Consider the following 26,300-nt stretch of genomic DNA (forward strand, 5'->3'; position numbering starts at 1 on the left):
TAGCATTAAATATTTTGCCGCAATATAAAAATTTTCTCCGATATTAAACTTCAGATCTATGAATAATTTCTTGGCACTAAGTCCCCTGTGTAATGGCCTATCAACATTTTATTTGAGGGCCAGTTGAGAATTTTTAAGGAGATAATAAAATGTAACGAGTTTCGTGAGGAGAATATCCTTAAACCACCTGAGACTTCTCGTATTAGGTCTAACCGATGTTGCTTTAATATTATACCAATAAAAGTTACATTAAAAGTCAGACGCTTAACTCTTTATTCATAAATATCCTTTACTCCTCAGTCACCAATTGTATGTTCTATTGCAAAATATTATCAGCTGCCCTGCGATTCTGTGAATTTTCTGAGAATGCCAAATCATAAAATGACTGCTTCACGACTGATTTGAGAGAGACCGCCGATGCGAAAACCGCTGTGTGAGTTCGTGAAGTGAGTTACAGAATCGCAGGGCTGATGTTTATAAGAATGCTTAAATAGGAGTGGTAACATTAAATTTAACATTTGTACCATTTTAAGTAAAACTTGTATTTTCGTAAAAACAAAGAATATATATGTCTTTGATAATAGTAATTTTTTGGACCACCACATTTAGAGATTTTATTAGAAACCGTAGTTAAAGTTTGGATCGTAATTTTTACAAAGGTCTCCGAGTTATTGCCATATAAATGGTACCAAAAGATTACCATAATAATAATAGCAATTACGGTCACAGATACCTTACTGACTTAGCCCACGTTTTAGTTTATAAAAAGGTTTAGACATGCCTTTTGACTTTTTTAATTATAGACAGTGAAGTTTTGAATAAGATTACAATTTGGAATATTTAACAAATTTAGATGGTTTTTTTTCTAATTAATTAATTATTACAGGTAGTATACAATAGTTTGGTGTCCGTATTGTAGCTACAAAAACAATTTATAAGCACTTTATGACATTATAATTCATATATATAAACATGGATTAGGCCAGGACGCAAATAATAATAATATAACCCAACCATATTAAATTACAATTTATACCGAGCAAAAAAATTTTTTTTTTCAGAAAACAAACAGATACATCATTTTAATGGAAACAGAAATAAAGACAAATAAAATTGAAAGTTATAGTATTGGATGTTGTACGAACTAAGGCTGTACATTTTGCAGGCCGTGTGAGCAAAAATTATGATAATGTAATTGTGTCTTAGTTTTATAAGCGATTATCTAAATAATTGTCGGAGTTTTGCCCTGAGAGTATAGCCAGACACAGGTTGCCTCTTCAGCACTGATTAACATAGCATAACAATTCATTTAAAACATCCCGTTGACCCAGGACCCATACACATGTATCCTACAACAGTTTCACAGAAAATAATAATTATATACAAACATTACAGCAGACGGGAAAGCCAAGTAGACAATACAGTAATATAACGTGTTACTTTCTTGAGAAATATTACATAAAAGTATCCGCTTGATCTCTCCTGAATTAAGCTTAAAATCAGTTAAGGATTGTAAAAGGATTGGTTGCAAGATCTTTGGTAGCAATTTGTCTCTAATCTCTCGCCTTAATCTTGACAAGCTCAGATATCCAGAGCATGGAAAATGCAATCGGTCTTTGGGTCTCATTACCGTCGGAACTGGGCGTGTATTAATGAGCCCTAATACATATTAATGAGGTCTTGTTAAGCACCCTTGAGTGAGCAATTTTCATAGATTTTGGGTGTTATGTCAGAGATAAGTGAATGGCGTGTCAAGGGTTAGTTTAAGGCAGTACTAATAAACTAAAACTAAATAGAGTCATTGCAGAAGAGTGGGAACATATTCCACAAAACGTTATTAAAATGATCGTGGAAAGAATGTCCAGAAGGATTAAGGCTGTGATTTTAGCAAAAGGTTTTTACATTTGTAACTTTATTTAATTTAAAATAGTATATAAATCTTTTTTTTTATTGCCGACCACTTATTGTTTGGACGTGTACATCGTTTAAAAAATTCATCAAAAATTAATAAAACAATTGCCAGAATTCACTTCACGTGTATTAATTTACACGACGTAGACTACGTCTGACAATACAATTTTATTTTATTAACTGAAATCGACCTTAGAATGTAAAGTAAGAATGATATGTTAGATGCCTGTATTATATAACCTGAAAATTAATATAAATTAAAATATAACTTTATTGAAGTTTAATTAATATTACTAACCTAATACACGAGTTAATTTACAATTAATGAGTAAATTGTCAAGTTATATCGATACAAAATATAAGTCTTGTCTTAACAACTTATCTTTTGGAAAATATTGATCAATTATTCTCTGAATAATTTAATATTGAGGAATGCCACAGGTGTGGTACCTATATTGGATTCGTTAATTTTGATTTACGTACGCTTTTCCACATTTTGAACTTGATGTGGTATTAATAAAAAAGTTTATTGATATACTTTAAGTAATTACAGCCTATATTAAACCTGGGTTTGGTTTGATTCACATTCACTTAGCTACTCATGGATTCGGGGTTCATGATACTGCACGTATAATATGTCAGAGATTAGGTTATAATAGAACACGGTGTAATTTGTTTGGTTACAATGGCAACACCACGCAATATCATAGACATCTTACAGGTTGTAAAGTCTCAATGTGTCAATTGTCAAAGTCAAGCTGTCAGTAGTGCGTAGAATCGGTCGTGAAGAGCTTGAGTTGCCTTCCAATCGGCGCCTGCGCCGGTCGTGTGCACTGACTGTGTTTAAATACTAAGTAATAATGTCGGGCGACGGTAGTGATACCAACTTTGTAATTATTAATCGCGTTTAACCTTCGACAAATATATATTATAATTTATAGAAATTAGATATTTTCTCAATTTGCACTTTTTTGTATTGAATGTCATTATTATATGTATAAAGTAAACTATAATATAACGGCTTCCACCTACCGATACACAAGAAAAATTTATTTTTGCAGCATTAGGAAATATTGGTTTTTGTAGCGTAAAAGAAAGCATATGTAAGTCGATTAGATTTCCCTTAAAAACGCAACGGAAGTTTAGAAAACTTGTAGATTTAAAAACAAAGATTGCCAGAAACTGGTTAAAGATAAAATAAAGCTGTGTAAAGATTAAAATACTATTAAGGAAGGAGGTCGTCTGAAATTGATGAGGACAAGCGGAATTAATCTCCTGATCATTTGTTTCTCTGGCAAAGCTCGGCGTCCATTTGTCGTCTAACTTTTACGATACCAATTTTGGCTTTAGAATAAACTTTAGTATAAAAACAATGAATTTTTATTTCATATACAAAGCCAGCATTTACTATCCAGTGTGACACAATTAATGGATAATTTATGTTAATAGCACTAACATGCTTATTTAAATCCGGAAAGTAGTTCTTTGAAAAAATTCTTTGGACTTTTCCAAAAATTACAAATTGTGTTCACTAGTTTTTTAGTAGATCTTATTTGAGTTTTGATTGCTAACTACAATTGCTTTCAAGCACTACAAACTTCAATTATATTAATGAAGTTTTATTTAAATAAGTACTAGCATAGAGATAAGATAACAAATAAATAAAGATTTTTTTCACTGACCGTTATTTACAAAATTAGTTACACATAATTAAATAACTAATAAAACTTTTACCCATTCTGTGCTAGCACGTAGCTAATTATTTATTAATAATTAGCTACGTGCTATTACATTATTATTCAACATTTAATAAAAAATCCAATAGAAATTTTGCAACAGTATCTTTACAAATAAGGGGTAAAGTTTCTTAAAATATTAGGAATTTTAAATAGAAACAATTTTGATTGTTTTCAAAGCTCCTGTAGTTTCCGTATAATGTGTGGTTTGGGAATTCTAGCAAAGTTTTCATTCAAATCACGATCTAAAGTCTCAGTTATTACATTTTATTACTCATGTTTTAAGCAGTAATTTCATTAACATCAATGAGTATGATAGATTTGTAGCTATCACTTAGATTGGTACTAATCGTATTCAATATTAATTAGAGTCAGTGTATGCTTTTGAAAAATGATTTGTGTTAGATTAAGAAGGTTAGGGAACCTTCACCAAAACCCTAAAGCAGCGCCACTATAGCAGCTGGTAAACATTTGTTTCCCATTGCGTGTAGTAAGCAACGTGTGTACTGTGTATGCTCTAAATTATCCCATCTACCGATTCCTTACCAATTATTGAAACACTCTGAACTTAACCTAAAACTAAATACAAATATTCGTTAAATCATATTATCAAGTGTATCTCAATGAACTAATAAGGATGTGAAAGTTTACGTTTTTCCTTTAGTTTAAGAGTAAAACCTATTTTGAAAGTTGAAAATGTATGTCGGTAACGGAGTTTAAGGAAAATAGCCACAGTTTACTATATACTTAAAATGCCTTAATAATATTCCATACTAGAAAAATAATCCTAGAAAAAGCAAACAACGCAATAATTCAGTTTAATCTTAGTTTCATATCTAAGTACGCACTTTATCCGTTCATTTTCCGTAAATACGCGCTTATATCCACTTTGTGAACATTTGAGATAAAAATATATTGTATCATTTACCACAATGGCGTCTGCTTAAATCTTCATTGTAACAACGATTACAGTAATAGGTACGAAGCGTTTGTGCTAGAGTTAAGCTAAACTGGTAATTTAAACCGATTTAAAAAAATGAGGAGGATGCTATTAATGTAACATAATTTAATGGAAATAATGTGTGTGTGTAGTGTCTCTACATTACTCAATATATGAATCTCATTACTATAGGTTCATTTCATGAGGTTTTAATTTAAAAAAAAATATTTTCTATATAAAATTGAATTATTAATGAAGTATGGACAATATTCATCAATGTTAATCTATTTTATATTTTAAATCACAACTTCAATTGATGATTAAATAACTAAACAATTATAAGCTTCACAATTATTTAATAAATAAATACAATAAGCTCCGAAAAAAGGTCTGTGATCTTAGGATACAATTGACATAGGTACAGATTTCTGGATGGTTTTTCTCTCTCAGAATCAGCATCAAAGTAAGATGGAATGTGAATATTTTTGAGGAAAAAGGATGTGGAATATCACTCAAGATTCTGCTTACAGTACTCAGGTGGTTTTGTATGGTACAAGTTATGAGATATCATACAGTTATCAAAATAAATATACAGGAAAGATTTAAACTTTTAACATCATGCCTTTAATATTTCTTAAATGACTGAAGCCTGCAAGTCTGTCGCAATTACGGAGGTCCGAGGAGTACGGAGGATGTCTGAGACATTCCAATTGAAGCTCTTCTAATTTGGTAGCCGTCTGCTGTGCAGTGTGTGGTCTAGCGTTGTCGTCATTTAACTTTTTTCCATAGGACTTGTAGTTTTGCCGGAAATCGAGATAAACCGTTTTTTACCCTTAAAACTCCCCCCCCCCCCTACCCTTCCCGACCTCAGATCGCCCGTAAATTATTTTTCCTTTAATTTTTATAATATTATCCACCCTTTCCAATAGGTTTCATCCTACTATTATTTTTTTCACTATTTTTTTTAAGGCTATCTGCACTGGTCTAATTTGCCGTACCCATTGCTTTTGGCAGGATATTTTTACCCTAACCAAGTCTTATAAATATGCACGTGTTTGATGATTATACTCCCAACGAATCGACTGTTTTACATTGATGCTTTCTTAACAGGTAGTGTAGTGTGAACTCAATTTCCATACTTAGATGCTCATTTGTCCAATGTGCGTAAAGTCCTGGCTAATTATGCCAGCCAGTGCGTAAAGCAGGCTAATTAAGGCTTCACGAAGCGACCTCTTTTCGGATTTTTGTTCGTTGGGAAGCCACAGCCACGCATTCCAGGACTAATTGGGTGAGCTTACATATGATACTTTATTATGTTCTCCAGGCAAATTAGCTACAGTGGCTTATCTATATAAGCTGATTCAACTGGCCACGTACCCCAGAGATATTATAGCTTGGAACTCAGACAAGTATTATCTCATGCTTGTGGAGCAATGCACCTTAAGTCTCAGTAGACCAATGACCAATAACTTTATATTACGTTTTTATATAAAAAAAATTCTTTATTCATTTAAATAAGTAAAACAGTCTGAATTTTATTTGGTTTTACACTGCTCCTGATCTTGAGTAGAAAGCAAACATATAACATTATATGTTTTTTTTTTCATTTTTCATTTATACCTGACTTTACCTCTAATCCTTTTCTTAGAAGAGTCAATATGTTTCACGTTTCGGTAAAATCTACTTTCTGTAACTAAAAGACCTTTTTCACTAAAGATAAATCACTTATAACCTATTCCACACTTACCTTGCCCTCAAAGGAAACACAATCCTTCAAAGTATCTGACAGCAGATAAGTTAGCTTAGCGCAGCGATTTTTAACATCAATCGCGAAATGTAATAGGGTTCTTCAATTTATACTGACTAATAGCAATTAACCCTCATCTATCTATATAAATAATAAAAAATGTGTGCGTGTACTAGGTGTACACACGTAAGAAGTGAAACTTCTTTATGACCTTATTTTTCGAAAAATGATTTCGTTAAATAAAGTTTAACAAATGGCTTTTACTTTTACAAGAAAAAGATGGCGACCGAAAAACGTGACGATTTGCTACAAAATTTCTCCCATACGTCGATAAAGAACTTTCATTCCAACGCCGATAAAGAAGTTTGACTTCAAAAAGCAACATGGCGCGTAACCGAAAAATGTGACGCGTAACGAAAATTTTTTAAATTTTTTTTTATTTTTAAAAAAATTTTTCCAACCCCGATAAAGAAGTTTCACTTCAATAATTTAATATTTAACCAATCTTTATTTTACAATATTTACATATTTGATGTATTCTGTATAAAAAGGCGACGAGAACATGGAGAAGCTGATTGTGGTTGATAAAAGTCAAAAGATCACGTGGCTGTTCACCAACCAGCTGGATCGATCAAGTGAAAGACTCATCGTCCTCAAAATTGTACACTGTCTAATAAGAGAGCCACTGGACAGAAACTGGTGGAAACAGATAGTCCTCTCCAGATGATACCTAGCTGACGCGCACACATGAGCGAGGGAGAGTAAAAAATTCAGTAATATCTACTAAAGAGTGTCAAAAACACAAATATTTGTAGAAATTCGTATCTATGAAAGTTTGGTTTATGTTTAAATTGTATTCCCTAAAAATCGAGGGTACGCTGAATTAATAAACAAATTCGACGATTTTACGCTAGCTCAAGATAAACCGACATACTTGCAAAGATTTCCTTCCTTTTGGATCTAATTTCAAGGTATTGTGCTGCAATAAAATTATTACATAAATACCCTCACTTGTTAATAACAAAAAAACTATAAATTGGGTAAAATATTCAGAATTCCTTTCAACTATTAAATTAACTGGAGAGCATGATTAAAACAAAAAGTACTTTAAATATTACAGCAAAAAATCATTTCAAAGTTGACGTACTCGTCAATTTAACAACCGCAAAAGCAGAGCTTTACATTTAAAACATTGGAATAACAAAAACTTTTATACCAAACCACAGAATAACAAGTGAATAAAAGATTGTGTTTTTTGAAATGCTTCGTTTTAAATGAATTTATTCTGCGGAGGAGATAGATGCACTTCTAAATTCAAATTCCGGTTTTGCTATATTTGTAAAACTAAGGCGTGGCATTTGGCTGTGTAAACGTAAAATAGGTAAATAGCATGTATGTCAAATATAAAAAGTGTTTCTTCGAATAATTAACGACCCTCCTTGGCTTCGTATGTTGACCATACCATACACGTAGAAGTTTTTTAAATTACCGTAATAGGAGGCAAACGGGCAGCAGGCTCATCTGATGTTAAGGGATACCGCCGCCCGCGGACACTTACATTGCCAGAAGGCTCGCAAGTGCGTTGCCGGCCTAAGTACGATGAGACTAAGGACTTATTTATGTACAATATTTTTTGTTCGCCTTTTCAAAGTCTACAACTCGTTTTTTCTCCGACTTACTTTGAAAGTCCGACTGCCCCGAAAAGTCTTTTAATATAAAAATCACAAATATCGTGGCTCTCTATTTGTATAAGATTTTAGTAATAGTCCAGTAGATCCAGAGATTACCGTTTGCCACCTCACAAACTTTACCTCTTTTGAATATTAGTACCTATAGATACATTTATTAATATACCAGCTAATTACAGGGAAAATTACCTAAAATACATGTAACACATCTCTGTTTAACAATTTACTAACATATTAGGCATAACTTAATCACCTTAAAAGTTTGGTATTGTTATAACTATTATTAAGGCATCAAAATAAATTGCCTTATTAGCTTATAGTTATGAAAGTTCTTGCATTGAAATAATGATTTTACATTCGATAATTCTAGTACTCAACTGTCATTGTGCAGAGAAATGACAATAACACAACGACTGCAATCCAATCAATAATTTGCAGCATCGACAACAATTTGACATTTTGACAACCCTAATTACACACAACCAACTCCCAGGTAGAACACTATTCAGTTCCAAGCGCAGAGAAACGAGCCTGTTTCGGTACATTAACCAAATTGCCGGGGGCAACCCTGCCGCGCAACGTTTCAAATAATGACGTGCTTCCGCAACTACACGCCTAGTTTTAGTTTTCGTGCTGTTAACTTTTCTACGTCATGAACTTACGTCACCGACCACAGGTGAAATGAATTTATATTTATGCATTTCCGCGTGTAGGTCAAAATGTAAAATAAAAATGATACCACCAAACGTTCTGCTGAAGTTGATGTTACATTACACTTTTATTTACTTCTAAGGTACGTGGATAACTACGTTTATGATTAGCAGTAACTTCCGCTAGTCTATATTTGAGTTTAAAAATAGAACACGAATTATCATTTAATATTTAAATTTAATCACACATTTATGTTTGGCTCAAACGTTTCAATTGTTCAACACGGCTTCCTTTTTCATTATACCGATTTAATTTTATTAAATGGAAACCAAATAAAACACATAACAGTCGGATTACGCTCGGTCCTTTGCACGACAAATCTTGTTTAAATAAAAATTTAATTAGGCAAGTGCCGCGTGCTAGGAAAGCGAATTGCAAATAAACGGGAGTTAAGTACTGCGTCAAATATGATGAATGACATTGCGAGATTGTACTTGAGGTGTAATTGCTAAAGGATTCCGCAAGATTTTTCTCTTAGCACAACCATTTGTATTAATCATAGTTCCAATAAATTACATTTTGCTCAAAAATATGACAATTTATTTCTAAATTATATTTAATGCTCGATTGAGGCAATTCAATTTGAATTAGCTATGGGTAAAAACGTTATTGGATATATGCTAATTCGTGAATGGTAGTTGAGCGAGACCAGCTCTGTCTTGCCTCAATGACCACTAATACAACATAATTTTAATATATTATAAGTTTGCTGATGTTGGGGATTATCATGGAATTTAAGAAGTTTAAATAAAATTATTATTGCACGATTATTTTGGACATGGTAGTTTAAAATACTTTAATAATTTGAAGCTGAAGAAATAAAAATACCATGAAAAATTTTACACAAAAAAAACAGCACAAATTTAAAACTAAGCGATACTTTTAAATAATTTTCCCTTTTTATTAATAGAAAAATGCCTTTCCTCTCCAGTCACGACTTTTGAAGGTTTAAGAAATCATTAAAAAGGCACGCGCCTTGGCTTTTGCGGGATTTTCACACACTGTTTACAGGGCGATGATCCGTTTCAACGACGCGAGAATTGTCGACTTTCGTAAGTACGCGGTCTTATTTTCCCGTATATTATTTGGATTTTGTTTGCGTATTGTAGTTGCAAGAGTATAATAAAACTGGGGGAGATTGTGTCAATATACAGTGTGAATACTAGTCTGTGTAGTGTACGGCAACAATTTTTTTTAAATGATAAAGCTAAAGTGAGGTTATTACTGTGGAACATGCAATCGGAACCTATTAATTCAAACTGAAAAGTTCTTTTTGTTAGTTGTTTATTTATCGATTAAGGCATTACATTACGCCACCACAGTATTTATTATTAATCAATTAAATCTACTATACTGAAACTTCAATGCAACTTTAAGTTTTCTACGAATGAGTTTAAATGCAAATTCTCTCAGAGGCGTCTACAAGGATGGAGTCTGTAGACTTTCGTAGCTTTATTGCGTCTATTAGCAAATCGCATAGCACGTCGTTCTAATTGTTTAGGGTAAGATTTAGAGGACTTTGCACTAAATATTAAATTAATTTAATACCGTGTATTAAATCCAATACACTTATGTCATATAGCCACATTTATCGCTTGGTCTCGAGGTCATTGTAGTACTACGGCGGCATACACAGTTACGTACATAAAAAAAACCATCAAATATAATGCAAATATTGCGAAGCTAAATAAGAACATTATACAAATGACACTTGTTTACATAATTGTAATGCTAATCCGACTGAGTCAGGTACAAAAGAGGTGTTTTCACATTTACATAAACATCGCAAACACTTTTTGACACGACTTGAATATGTTAATTTATAAAGTCGTCTTAAAGTAAATAAATTACACGTGGGTTACACAAACAAAGATAAGGTATTTGGTGTTCATTTTGCAAACTTGTTAAAATTACATTTGCACATTTATTTATACTTTATTACCTTATTCAAAAACATACACAAAAAAAGCAGGTTACAAAAGTTATAAGGCAATGGACGGACTTATCGCTAACAAGCGATATTTCTTCCAGTCAGAAAACTTGTAATACAGAGTCACTTTTCAGTAGAGTAATTTTTTTTCACAGTGGGGTCCAAAGTGAACAAAAAGTTATGATTTGAAAAAATGTTATATCATATAACTAAATATTATCTTCAATACACTCAATAAACAACTATAAATTGTATGTCTAACGCAAGATCTCATCAATGTAGATATTTTCGAATTTTAATAAGAATTAGTAAAAAAAGGCAATTTCTTATAAAAACACATAATAAATCACAACTCTGTAGGGGTTGAGCTTAGAGACCTCCCGTAGAACAATTTTTGCAGCTGATGACCTCATCTATTTGCGTTTGATCCACGACTTTTTGGCCACCCTGTATAAGCAGAGCTAATTACGAGACAGAAAGAAAATGATTTAGTTAGGTTAGAGGCGGGATAGCCAGTGTTTAAGCGAGTTTTTTACCGCATGGTTGTTATGTGCTTCACATGATCAATGCCGAGTGAAACATCCATTATCATTTAGGGGTTTAAAAGATAGATAGTAGCCGATTCTCAGACTTACTGAATATGCCTAAAAATTTAATAAGAATCGGTCGAGCCGTTTCAGAGGAGTAAGGGAACGAAGATTGTGACACGAGAATTTTATATATTAGATTAATGTTTACCTACTGTACTACAAAGAACGGTTCGGTTGCCGTTGTTACACAATTTTAACAATATTTAACATACCTCGTCTCGATATATATCCTTAACACGAAAAAAGGCACACAAATCTAAGGATTAGGATAAAATTAGTAACGGAACAATGAGAGAGGTTAGATTGATAATATAATAACAGCTTATACCTTTGAATAGATCACAATACGCACACGATACTCACTAAACAAATATAGAATCGAGGGCATAACCAATAACTAAAATTGGCTAAAATGTAATCAAATTCAAGTGCGTCTAGCATAACCGAAGCGAAAACAACAAAGAAGAGTGAATCAAGTGTGACGGTCGGCCGAGTTAAAATCCCCTCATCAACAATTTATAAACTTAAAATATGTTGAACAGCTACAGAGTTTAAAACGATATAGTATAATGCTTGATTATGATTATTTTATTCCTTTCTAACTTAGTAAATAAACTCTTGAAAAGCGTTTACCGTACCAACTAGTCAAAATTCCTTCGAAATTTCAACTGCCGGCGTCTTTTTGTTTGAAACTTCAAGCTTAACCAAGTTCATTAGAAACTTATACATCTGACCCTAGCTACTTAAGTTACTCTGAGTTTGTAATATTACCTTCAAGTTTCTGCATAAAATGTTATAAAGTTTTACATTCTATATTTACCGTTTCATAATTTAAATGTCCACATCAACGCGGTTGAAGGGTTGGTTTTGATTTGAGAGACAAAAATGATATTTGACCTCTATTCAAACTACTTTAAAGTTTATTGACTAATTAATTTCATTATGAAGATACAAAAACACTGTATATTTGCGGTTCTTACACCAGTGTCGCACGAGACCCTAGCACTTACCTAACAAAATACATATATCTACAATATGCTACGCTAAAGAAGTGTGTATTTACTTACTTCTTGAAACGTATATCTAAAGATTTCATGTTTCCCCCTGTACCACTTCACAGAATGCAGCGCTGGGTCGTCTGGCTGTCGCATATATTGACAGCGTAGTTCTGCGTCTATCCTAGGGTCAGCCCATCGAGGCACGTCAAGCTGTGTGATCGTGTGGCACATGGTACGAGCTGAAAAAAATAGATTTCTCAATTGTTTTTAGGTTTTATATAAAAATTACGAAACTAAAAATAAGCTAAATATAGACAACATTTTGTATTCAATAGAAATTATTAATGAATGCTAATATCAGTCATTAATATTGTCGAAAATATCAACATCATAAACAATTGTATGATGACTTTTTAGTCTCCAAACGCTGATTTATAAATTACTAGCTGACCTGGCGAACATTATTCTGCTATTCGGGACACCGGTCTAGCTAAGATAAAAAAAAGAAAGTTGATAAGACGACAAATACAGGATGTCAAAAAATAAAAATTTACCTTCCCGGAACCCCTCCACTAACATTTGAACTTTATGATATGGTATTAAAGTTCAAATTGACTTTTAAGTATTATTACGAATATTATGTATGGGAATATAGAAGTGTTGTTTTTAGACTTTTTCACTCATTTTTTTTAATTTTTCTCTCCGTAAGAACCATCCTCGTACTTCAAAGAATATTATAAAAAAAGAATTGGCCAAATCGGTCAAGCCGTTTTCATGTTATGTCGTGACAACGGAAAACGGGTTTCATTTTTATATATATACATTTCATACGTAAAATGTATATTACGTCAGTAGTGTTAAAAATGTTCATAAAATATACAATCTTCATAAGTCATACAAGGTACCCGAAGATTGTTCATAGACATGTATCAGACAAATGTTAGTGTTGATTGAATTGAGCTATGGCTACAGTCCATTAAATAGTAAATCTTACGACTGTTCCCTTAGAATCGTACGTTTATGATATATGACTGTGTATTTAACTATACAAACCCGTACATGTCATAAACATAAACCCATAAATACACACTATAAACTGTTTGAATACGTTCCTCGCATCAATAAAAGAACAGTTGATTCAATCCGTTGTTCGAGATACGTAAGATTGAGGCAAGAACAAACAATATTAGGGGCTTAAGACAAACAAGACGGAATTTGGATCTCGCCGTATTCTCGAGTATATTGCCGAATACAAAACTTGATTTATCGAATGGCAATTGTTTATTGAGCTGGCAACTTCGTTGGATCGGGATTGCCAATCAGTATGGAATAGGGTGCGATTATCGAACGTGCGTATCTGTTTTGTGTCTGTAATCATCTTGGAGAAAGGATTTTATAAATTATTCTTCAGCTTGAAACACACATAGGCTATATGCCTAAGTATATTCTACCGCTTTCGAGGCTATGTTGGTTATTATTGTACTTGTAATATACTTGTAATATGTGTGATGCTGATTTGTACGAATCAAAGTTATATTTAGATTTAAAGAAGTTTATTCTCATTAAAAACATACATGTCACTTATAGACCAGTGCAGATAGCCTTCAAAATAAATAAAAAGTGAAAAAAATTACAGTAGGATGAAACCCATTAGAAAGGCAGGGGAATATGATCAAAATGAAAGGAAAAATAAATTACGGTCGATCTGAGGTCGGGAAGGGGTAGGGGGGGGAGTTTTAAGGGTAAAAAACGGTTTATCTCGATTTCCGGCAAAACTACAAGTCCTATTGAAGAAAGTTAAATGGCAAAGTTGGAGGTAATAAAAAGATCTAAAACTTTTGTATTTACACATTTTTCACATAACCTCAAAATTTATGTGAAAAATTCAAAAAACCAAGTTTTTGGTTTTTTATTTTTATCTTTTACAAATTTCTTTTTTTTTTAACGAAATTTGGTGAAAACTTACCTTTCTATGTCCCAAATACACTGTAATTTATTTGATTAAAAATATTTATTTGTTCGCCTTATTTTGAATTAATATCGAAAAAACACCCTAATTTTCAATCGAAAATTCTGACGTCAAAATTTCAGCTTTTTTCAAAGGGTTGGTGTGCTTTCAGTTCGTTGAAATCTCTACTTTCCTATGGTAAAAAAATATATATATATTACTATAGTAAATCTTCTCAGAAAACGCAAAAAATCGTATGCAGTAACGCCCAGACCTGTCATCCCCTTCCTTACTTCTCTATGAAATACGAAAATTTTAGCCCATCTAAAGGCTAAACTTTTTTTTTAGTTCACTCAGGTATATATAAGTTATCTTAAAATAGTAATAAATAGGCATCTGATTATAATTTAAAGAAGATTCATAGAGAAGTAGGGAAGGGTATGACGGCTCTGGGCGTTACTGCATACGATGTTTTGCATTTTCTGAGAAGATTTTCTATGGTAATATATATATATTTTTTTACCATAGGAAAGTAGAGATTTCAACGAACTGAAAGCACACCAACTTATTGAAAAAAGCTGAAATTTTGACGTCAGAATTTTCGATTGAAAATTAGGGTGTTTTTTCGATATTAATTCAAAATAAGGTGAAAAAATAAATATTTTTGATCAAATAAATTACAGTATATTTGGGACATAATAAGGTAAGTTTTCACCAAATTTCGTTTAAAAAAATAAATTTTTGTAAAAGATAAAAATAAAAAACCAAAAACTTGTTTTTTTGAATTTTTCACACCAATTTTGAGGTTATGTGAAAAATGTGTAACTACAAAAGTTTTAGATCTTTTTATTACCTACAACTTTGCCATTTAACTTTCTTCGATAGGACTTTTAGTTTTGCCGGAAATCGAGGTAAACCGTTTGTTACCCTTAAAACTCCCCCCCCCCCCTTCCCTTCCCGACCTCAGATCGACCGTAATTTATTTTTCCTTTCATTTTGATCATATTCCCCTGCTTTTCTAATGGGTTTCATCCTACTGTAATTTTTTTTGGTTTCAAAAATTATCGGCACTGGTCTATTACATGAAAAATAAAATATTAAAAATAAAAAGTAAAATCACGCTGGCGTCGTACTCATTTCATCAAAGTCCATACCAATTCGCTGCTACTATTTCTTATACGAGTATCTCATGACGCAAACTTTTGAAAAAAATAAATAAAAAGTAAAATTTCGTTTTCAAAACTTCACTACTCATAGCAAATTTAATATGACAGATAAATAATAAAACATAGTCCACAACAAACGTGCCGCATTTTATCTGAATAATTGAAGCCGGGCTATTTTTAATATGCGTATAAAAGAATTATGAATTCTCAATATGCATCGGTCTATCGTATGAAAATAGTTCTATGAAAGGTTTTCTATGAAATGTGTTCATTACAGAAGCGCAGTTTATTATCACAAAGAGTGAGCAATACCTTTCTTATGAAACTGAGTGGTTTTTACGGCCCGTTCCCCGCAGGCACAAGATGACAATGGTTGACCCACATTTTCACACAAAACACGTATCTAGCGAGTTTTCTAATTCACTTCAATTCAACCAGTAACTCGCTCAAGTGTTTTTATCTATATTTACTGAAACAGTTTACACACCAGAAAGGGTAAATTCATAAAAATCCATTTTGATGTTATTTTTATTTGCAACGGAAAACAGACTCCACATGTAACCTTCCTAACGCCAAGTAACAAACCGCTCACATTAAGAAATTATTCCTCAAGTATGAAATTTTTTAAATCTGTTCTTTTGCAAATATATTTTTATTGAGGTTTACTATTTACTAATATTTTCTTGTTAGTATTCCTTTTTATTCACTTTTACATTATAAAAAGAACGCTTAACATCACCAATGTAATTTGTTTTTTTTATGTAACAGGAGGCTCGCAAGTTCGTTGTCGGCCTTTTAAGAAATGGTACGCTCTTTTCTTGAAGGACCCTAAGTCGTATTGGTTCGGAATTACTTCAGTGGGCAACTGGTTCCACATAGTGGTGGTGAAGTCTTAAGATACGCTTAGTTCTGGAACGACGAACGTCGAGGTGATACGGATGGTATTTTGGAGAAGTAACAAGAAGTTACATTTCTGTTCCTGTTCAATGCTTATTTTTTTTGCCATTAATCCACCATACCAACCTCATATCTGATGTGCCAACGCCATGAAGCTGGTAGGTACCAGGTTTAAATTATTATAAACTAAATTGTAATATTTTTGTGAAGAAAAATCAAACGCAGCATAACATTTGAAATAAGCGATAGGCTTATTTTTGCCTCTCCCGCGATTAGCATACAAATGTCTCCTTATCCTTAATAATTCGGGGACAAGACTCTTGACATTTAAATTGTCACAAAGAACTGTCAGAAATATGATTGTGCAATTTCACTGTGAATTTTGTTACGCCGGTATCGAAATTAGTTAGCTTAGTAATCACGTAGATTTCTAATAACACAAAATCAACATAATAATATAATATTCAATTATTTTATTTACACTTATTTGTACACAAGAAATTAATAAACGTAAAATGCGGCAATAAATATCTAATGATTATCGCATCAATCTCTTAAACGCAAAGTTCAAGTAATAATCTTATTATTAAAGTTATATATTCAAATCACATATTATCACAAAAGAAGATTATACTTATCACAAAACATATCATTTATAATATAAACTGTAAAAATTACTGCTCAAATGCAACACCAACATTTACATATTTTAAAACTTTATAAAAATTAAAACCAAAAATATTTACTCATTATTTCTAATAACTTAGCTCACGTACACGAAACAATCCAAATTTAAAATTCAGACAACTTACCTTTCATCTTAATAAATATCAGAACTGAATCGCGGTATAAAAACAAAAATATTTCTTTCAAAAATATCCATTATACAAACTTGACACCTTAATAAAAGAGGAAAAATTAGATGCTCATGATTCCCACCGACGTTATAATACATTCGCTCGGGTTCACGTGATAAATTTTAATATAGACCCGTTTATAAATGGTGCCGCGTGAAAAACATTAGTTAATGTAGGCAACGGTAATTCTATGGAGAATACGCCTGTATTTTTCAAGATTTTTCTCCCGCATTTCTGCATAACAAATGAATAGGATTTTTGGGTGTTGAGCGTGAATATTACTTTACGATAAAAACGTTAATCTTATTTTATCCTGTAATTTTTATTATAAAATTCACCGACGCACACCATCACTATGTGGAATCATCAGCCCGTCTAGATATTTCCAACACAATTTGACTTAGGGTCCTTTATGAAAACGACACACCGATTCCTACAAGACGGTAACGCACTCGCGATCCTTCTGGCAGTTGCTATAAAAATAATCCTGAAACGTACCCTCCACGGGTACGTTTAAATCTAGTTATCTCACCTTAGTCTAATTTAAAACTGTTATAAACACTTTTCTAGGGGATTGTTGAGAAGTCTAATAAAATGAAATTCATATTTTTGACAAGATCGAAGTCTCACATCCGCGACTACGTTTAAATATAGTTCTCTCCATCTGTAACTTCTCTCTGTAACTTAAAAACTGTGTTTTATAAACATGCATTTATACTTTATAGCGTAAAATCTTAGATTCCATTGACATTTCATAGATTTTTTTCACGAAATATGTAATGCCAAAAGAGACAAGTTTATACAAGTTAACACGTTCACTGCGGCAAGTAAAATAATAATGTGTCATCAGGTGCGGCGGCGGGCCAAAATGCGCCCCCAATGATATTTCCGCCGGTGCGTGGCAGGTCTTTCTAGACCCAACAGCACTAGGATAGATTAAATTGCTATAACTTTGTGGAAACATAATGTATACTTATTTTTTTTATATTGTTAGAATGACCTTGAACCCAACTTCCTTAGGTTTGATTCGCCCCGGGATCTGGCAAACAGGAAATGAGAAATAAAGCAGGAAAAGCGGCAGGCCGATATCGACCTGAACCGCACTAGAATGTATTTTTAGTAGTGATGGGACAGAGAAATATCGAAAATAAAACAGAATTATCGTAAACTCAACACAAACTCAAACTCAAAATATCTTTATTCAAGTGGGTAACCAAGTACACTTTTGAATCGTCAAGTTAAATTAATCGTAAATTTACATTTACTACTAAAGGAACTGAAAAATTTATTTATTTACTTATGTATGCCTGTCTTGGAAACAGAAATACTTTTTATTTTTCTTAGTGGAAAATATTTCTTCACTGCTGTCACTATCAATGTCAATAACTGCAAGGCGAATTACTCTATTTTCCTAAATTTGTATTTTTCTTGTATTGCTTGCCATGGTTGATAATATCGAACGCACATGTTAGCACAACACTAACTGGTCGGGCGCGCGCTCTGTGCGGTATCGGGTCGCCAGCTGCCTGTTGGGTGGGCGGGCTGAAATAGGCCCACTGCCGCACTCAGCGGATGCAAAGCAGCGTCAGTGCGTGGTAGGTCGATAAAAGCCTGCCGTTATGTTTTGATGGGGAAAACCTACAATTTTGACCGCAAGATGAAATATATATTTGTCCCTGTCGAATTTTTACAAACACCTGAGATAATGGTTACGCACCAGCGAGAGGGACATAGATTTCTTCGTCCGCACCAGCGGAAATACCGCGGCAGGCTGATATCGGCCTGTTACGCAGTGAACGTGTTAAACTAAACTATAAACACAATATGTCGTGAACATGGATATTTAACACGTTCACTGCGGCAAGTAAAATCATAATTCTTAATCAGGTGCGGCGGCGGGCCAAAATGCGCCCCCAATGATATTTCTGCCGGTGCGTGGCAGGTCTTTCTAGACCCAACAGCACTAGGATAGATTAAATTGCTATAACTTTGTGGAAACATAATGTATAATATATTTTTTTATATTGTTAGAATGACCTTGAACCCAACTTCCTTAGGTTTGATTCGCCCCGGGATCTGGCAAACAGGAAATGAGCAATAAAGCAGGAAAAGCGGCAGGCCGATGTCGACCTGAACCGCACTTGATTATATTTTTAGTAGTGATGGGACAGAGAAATAAGGGGATATCGAAAATAAAACAGAATTATCGTAAAAGAACTGAAAATGTATTTTTTTACTTATGTATGCCTGTCTTGGAAACAGAAATACTTTTTCTTTTTCTTAGTGGAAAATATTTCTTCACTGCTGTCACTATCACTGTCAATAACTGCAAGGAGAATTACTCTATTTTCCAAAATTTGTATTTTTCTTATATTGCTTGCCATCGTTGATTTTATCGAACGCTACGTTAGATCAGTAAGATAGCACAACACTAATTGGCCGGGCGTGCGCTCTGTGCGGTATCGGGTCGCCAGCTGCCTGTTGGGTGGGCGGGCTGAAATAGGCCCACTGCCGCACTCAGCGGATGCAAAGCAGCGTCAGTGCGTGGTAGGTCGATAAAAGCCTGCCGTTATGTTTTGATGGGGAAAACCTACAATTTTGACCGCAAGATGAAATATATATTTGTCCCTGTCGAATTTTTACAAACACCTGAGATAATCGTTACGCACCAGCGAGAGGGACATAGATTTCTTCGTCCGCACCAGCGGAAATACCGCGGCAGGCTGATATCGGCCTGTTACGCAGTGAACGTGTTAATGGAAAAAAAAAGGTTTTTTGGACAGCTCCGGCGCCAAAAAAACCATTAAATTTTTGCCGCGGTGGCGTTCATACGTAAGTACCAAAAAAAATATGAATGACAACAATTATACTATTTTACGTACCTAACAAAAGGTTTTTCCGAAAAGCCATTTAATAATCTGGTGATTGTCACTTGCCTACAAAGAAGTTGATGAGTGAAATTGATGGAGAAACGTCTACATAGAATTCTAGTCTACCGATAATCGCAAACTATGCTATTATGCTATATATATTAAACACATATATGAATTATTATTATGTACAAAAATGTTTCTTTCTACCCACAACTTTTATGTGCAATAATTATAAGACACATAAATGAGAACGTAAGTTATAATACAAGTATAACACGTATACATGTTTCACAACAAAAACTAAATTGCGGAGCGTCGAGCATTCCACTGACTATGCTAATTTATGAAAATCTCAACGCAATTGTCACAGAGTAAAATTTTTAGAGAGACAAATGCGATGAACGTAAAGGAAAGAAAAACACTGGTCCTTATAATACCAAATTTCCGTTTAATGTAAAAACTTATTTAGGGGCCTCATAGCCTAGCGGTCTTATTAAGTGGCAGCTAGGTGAGGAGTACCGGGTTCGGTTCCCGGTTCGAGGGCAAGTTTTAATTTAATTTAAATTTGCTCTCGGCCTTTGGGAGGGTTGTGCGGTAACGGGCGAGTGCCTAAACCGTACATGGAGGTCACGGTCGAATTTCTAAAGACGTGCTTGACGTATTATAAAAAAAAATCCTATACTTGACGCTGGCTAATGCACAAATCGTGTCAGGGCCATAAAAAAAACTATTTCTCTTATTTGATAAGGCCAATATTGAAAACTATATGTATCTAGTATATTTCCTTAGTGATATTTCATTAGCTGCAGACAGACTATTAAACAATACTGGCTCTCTTCACAAAATAAAAAACCAACTCTGTTGTAGGTTAATCTGTGGTTGGTACGGAGCTTGTTGTCTGTGTCATTGGAAAAAATATTTACAAAATGCGCGGTTAAATCCCTGTTCTTGAGGGAAATTATAACATGCAACTTTATATTGTTCAGAAACTGGGACAATATTTCAGCTGTGACTCCTCAAATGGATAACAGCCCTGCGATTCTGTAACTCACTGTTAATCCGTGAGTCCACTACGCAGTAACAGCGCTCCCTTCGTCACTGACGTAATTTTTGGAATCTCATGGTATTCTGTTAAGAAATTTTACATTACGTCTTGATAAGTGGAGGCAGGTAACCTAGTAAGTTGTTGTCTATTAATATCGTGACAATTGACTCATTTTATTTTATAAAAAGAGTAAATTGTCAAAATTTTCATCATACATAAACAAAATATTTTTAATAAAACAAAATAGAGAACAAAATGGTCGACGTTTGAAATAAAATTAATAATATTAAAAAAAAGATAAACTGCCCTGCGATTCTGTAACTCGCTTCACACACTCTCAGCGCTAAGTTTTGCTGTCAAATCGTTCGTTTCGGTGTCATGTTACAATTTGGTATTCTGTTAAACAATAACCGCGACAAAAGCGCCGCTCAAATAAGATTGTTCACATTTGGAACTAAAATTTGGCACTGCTACACTTACGCTCCAAAATTGTTGGTATTTGGTATTCTGATACACACCATTTGACATCTCATCTCATTTAAATGTACATTTTGTACGTCAAATTAAAAGTTGCTCTTCCCTCGCTGAAATCGTCATTTACCAGTGAGTTAGCCATTTTTAGCGAAGTTAAAACTTGTTTTATGTGAAAATATTCTAACATAGGACAATCTATATGTATCTTGGGGTAAGTTTATAAAATAATATTTATCAATACAGCATTATTTTACGAAAAAAATTATATATATAAACATTAAGCTTCGTGAAATTGAACTTTGTTATTGTTACAGAAGGCCCGTTTCCACTTTTAAAGTTTAAACCTCTATTTCAAGAAATAAATGATGTAATCCATTAAAAAATACTTAATATAATATCTATAGATGGCGAAGAAAATGTAGGCACGAAACGACCAATTGGTTTCTCGGCGTTGGTTATTATCGCTTTTTTCCAATACTCAAGAAATTATATGGTACTGACGAAACCTAGAACATATGCTGCTGAGATGAACGAAGAGTCTAGTAAATACTAAATAGATGATCTAAGGTAAACATTTTGATTACTTTAGCATTAAAAATATAATTTTTATCCAAGAACCAATTTTTCGATGCAGTCTTGATCATGTCTTGTCTCCAGCAGAGATAAGTCGAACAAAAAACGATAAATAAGATAGGTAAATATTGTAATATATTTGTATTTTTCTACTATACTAAAATTATAAATCTAATAATTTCAGAGATCCCCAAATGTTCAAAATTCCTGATAGAAAAATACATTCTGCCTTTGAAGAAGAAGAATATTACATGTGTATCATACAACAAGGCCCCTGGATATAAAAAGACACAATAGTGCAGACATTTTCAAATTATTGAATTTCGACTATCCTTCAATTTATAATAAATGATAACACAGTACAATTTCGGTTCCTATATTTTTATAAAATATATTGATATAACATTAAGGTTTTGGATAAAAACATTATTCTGCTTTACACAAGTATGAAATACCATCATTACATACATGATGGTTTAAGTACTTATTAAGCTTTTTTAAATTTATCGTTCATAACTATTACTTTTTACAAACTAATTAGAAAATATATTAAAATAAATGTATTTATCTACAAAATAAAGTAGATGTTATTGATTAGCTCTATGTGAGGCTGTGTTTTAATTAGTTTTTATTATACTTAAGTTTGTTTTACTGAAAGTTATTTTGTAGTGTGTTAAAAGTTTACTATAATCATTAAATTAAATGTTTAAAGTTATTATATTGTTCTTTTATTCACCTATAAAGTAACATGGCTTATATATTTTTCATTTCGGCTTAGCTATGTATTTAACTCGGTTACTACGTTTTCTATAGGCAGTCATTAAATAAGTGGTAGATTTAATTAATCATTTTATTAATATAATATTATTAGATACAAAAAAAAATATTATGAAGTACACAATTATCTTAAACACGGTAATACAATTTTTCATATAAAAATCATAGTTGTCCAAACTGCATTCAAAATAGATTAGTGGTCTCGGTTTAATATCTCTTCTTAACATTTCAATAATTGGTCATTTTCTTCCTCATTCTTGACAACTACCACTGATGGCTGTAATACAATGATTATCTGTTAAAATTGTAAATAGGAAAATGTGGTGGGTCACTGTACTGACACAATAATATTGCATAGCAATTTAATTATTGTAAAGTTAAGGTAAATAATAAAAAAACTTGCATAAAACACACAAAAACTTATATATGATATCTTTGTATTTCTAAGTAAAGTATCTTAAAAACATGTTTGATAATATTATAACTAAGCCAAATATTATTAAAAGTTTTATGGTAACAAGGCTTAGTAATTTCGCACAGTATTTGATTCAGTACTATGAATAAAAAAAATCTTGAGCAAACCTATATTTAGACTCAAAAATCCAAATCCAAGTATGTACTTTAAAAACAATTATTTATTAATGAAACAAATCCAAGACCCATAAAGGGTATGTTTAGTTTTAAAGTGTAGTCAGCAGCAATAACTATCTTTTGATTGCTTCATTAAATAAGTTATGGCAATGTTGTTTCCAACATTTAAAATTAACGTTGATCACTTGAAATGGTATGAATTTGAGCAATTGAAAGCTTATATATTTGATCCAACATACCTAACATGATTATTTATACTTGTATTCTGAAATCTGAACAATTAAATTAAATTCAACTTGATCAGTTAAAATTAATACTTCTTATATTTCATGAATGGAATTTGAAGTTAGGAAACCTAAAAATATTTTTTTATTTGACATTTTTAACCAACAATTTCATTATTCTTTACAATGTCGCTTCGATTTAACCTATTACATTTGACTTCAAATTTGCCATCAAACAAACAAACTTTGTTAACTGTTTTACTAGTCACTACTTATTCCTATTTATTTACTATGATAGTTATTATATTTCTAAAATAGTTTTAATAGAATTCAGTTTTTATGAGTGTTAGTAAAAACATAGGTAATATTGTTGTTGTGTGTTTGACCTCTGAATCACTTAAAAAGGTTGCAATAGTAGTTTCATGGCATCTAAAAAGTACCAACACTTGCACTTACACAAATGAATAAATATATAAACACTAATTTTTCTTCTTTATAGATAGGTACCCTTTTATTTTATAATTACTCAACAAAATATTATATGAAAACATTGGTATTAACCTTGGTTACCTTTAGTAACATTTTGAAAATTTAAAACACCTATCCATCCTGTTTACTTTGAATCCGTAGCCCATTTGCTGAGAGAATCACTTTTAGCGTGACATCATCTTTTATCTTTTTGTTAAGATAATATTCTTAAATTTTTTACAATATATCCAGATGTTAGGTATCCCTTGTTTCGTGCTGAAACATAATTAATATTTTTAAGTTTCTGTCGCTCATATACACCACGGCTGGTCAGTTGTCGGGTAAATACGAAATATAAACTCTTAATTGGAAGTTATAAACAAAATACGTAACTTACGATTGACTAATAAATAAACTCACTACTTACCTTTAAGCGGCCCCATTGCCAGATGGGTTTTAATAATTTTCCTCGCTATTCTATTATTTTCCATCAGATAAATCATTTTTGAGATATTTTCACGGTTTATCTTTTTTTTTAATATTTTTTTTAATTTAAACGTCGACCTTTTTGTTTTATTAAAAATATTTTGTTTATGTATGATGAAAATTTTGACAATTAACTCTTTTTATAAAATAAAATGAGTCAATTGTCACGATATTAATAGACAACAACTCACTAGGTTACCTCCCTCCACTTATCAAGACGTAATGTAAAATTTATTAACAGAATACCATGAGACTCCAAAAATTACGTCAGTGACGAAGGGAGCGCTGTTACTGCGTAGTGGACTCACGGAATAACTATTATTTTATAAAAAGAGTTAATTGTCAAAATTTTCATCTTACATAAACAAAATATTTTTAATAAAACAAAATGGTCGACGTTTGAATTAAAAAAAAAGATAAACCGACAGAAACTTAAAAATATTAATTATGTTTCAGCACGAAACAAGGGATACCTAACATCTGGATATATTGTAAAAAAATTAAGAATATTATCTTAACAAAAAGATAAAAGATGATGTCACGCTAAAAGTGATTCTCTCAGCAAATGGGCTACGGATTCAAAGTAAACAGGATGGATAGGTGTTTTAAATTTTCAAAATGTTACTAAAGGTAACCAAGGTTAATACCAATGTTTTCATATAATATTTTGTTGAGTAATTATAAAATAAAAGGGTACCTATCTATAAAGAAGAAAAATTAGTGTTTATATATTTATTCATTTGTGTAAGTGCAAGTGTTGGTACTTTTTAGATGCCATGAAACTACTATTGCAACCTTTTTAAGTGATTCAGAGGTCAAACACACAACAACAATATTACCTATGTTTTTACTAACACTCATAAAAACTGAATTCTATTAAAACTATTTTAGAAATATAATAACTATCATAGTAAATAAATAGGAATAAGTAGTGACTAGTAAAACAGTTAACAAAGTTTGTTTGTTTGATGGCAAATTTGAAGTCAAATGTAATAGGTTAAATCGAAGCGACATTGTAAAGAATAATGAAATTGTTGGTTAAAAATGTCAAATAAAAAAATATTTTTAGGTTTCCTAACTTCAAATTCCATTCATGAAATATAAGAAGTATTAATTTTAACTGATCAAGTTGAATTTAATTTAATTGTTCAGATTTCAGAATACAAGTATAAATAATCATGTTAGGTATGTTGGATCAAATATATAAGCTTTCAATTGCTCAAATTCATACCATTTCAAGTGATCAATGTTAATTTTAAATGTTGGAAACAACATTGCCATAACTTATTTAATGAAGCAATCAAAAGATAGTTATTGCTGCTGACTACACTTTAAAACTAAACATACCCTTTATGGGTCTTGGATTTGTTTCATTAATAAATAATTGTTTTTAAAGTACATACTTGGATATGGATTTTTGAGTCTAAATATAGGTTTGCTCAAGATTTTTTTTATTCATAGTACTGAATCAAATACTGTGCGAAATTACTAAGCCTTGTTACCATAAAACTTTTAATAATATTTGGCTTATTTATAATATTATCAAACATGTTTTTAAGATACTTTACTTAGAAATACAAAGATATCCCATATATAAGTTTTTGTGTGTTTTATGCAAGTTTTTTTATTATTTACCTTAACTTTACAATAATTAAATTGCTATGCAATAT

The 26,300-nt window shown here is 32.1% G+C and overlaps 1 protein-coding gene and 1 long non-coding RNA gene across 3 annotated transcripts in view; both read right to left on the reverse strand.

Moving 5' to 3' along the window:
- Positions 1-12,499, reverse strand: part of LOC125049945 — a 35,465-nt gene extending 22,966 nt beyond the window's left edge. Inside the window, exon 1 of the mRNA XM_047649489.1 lies at positions 12,321-12,499. Coding sequence (XP_047505445.1) covers positions 12,321-12,482 — 162 coding nt within the window. The 5' untranslated portion in view covers positions 12,483-12,499. The remainder of the gene's footprint in view (positions 1-12,320) is intronic.
- Positions 12,500-23,108: 10,609 nt separating this feature from the next.
- On the reverse strand, positions 23,109-24,565 carry LOC125049923. Of its 2 annotated transcripts, none has more exons than XR_007117071.1 (2): positions 24,247-24,565; positions 23,109-23,138 (listed from the first exon to the last, which is right to left on the reverse strand). It is a non-coding gene; the product is annotated as an uncharacterized LOC125049923 (long non-coding RNA). The 2 variants fall into 2 exon arrangements; XR_007117070.1 differs by having other exon boundaries at positions 24,238-24,565.
- Between the last annotated feature and the right edge of the window lie 1,735 nt (positions 24,566-26,300).

The sequence above is a fragment of the Pieris napi genome, chromosome 5, assembly GCF_905475465.1.
Source record: "Pieris napi chromosome 5, ilPieNapi1.2, whole genome shotgun sequence".
NCBI classification, from domain to species: Eukaryota; Metazoa; Arthropoda; class Insecta; order Lepidoptera; family Pieridae; genus Pieris; species Pieris napi.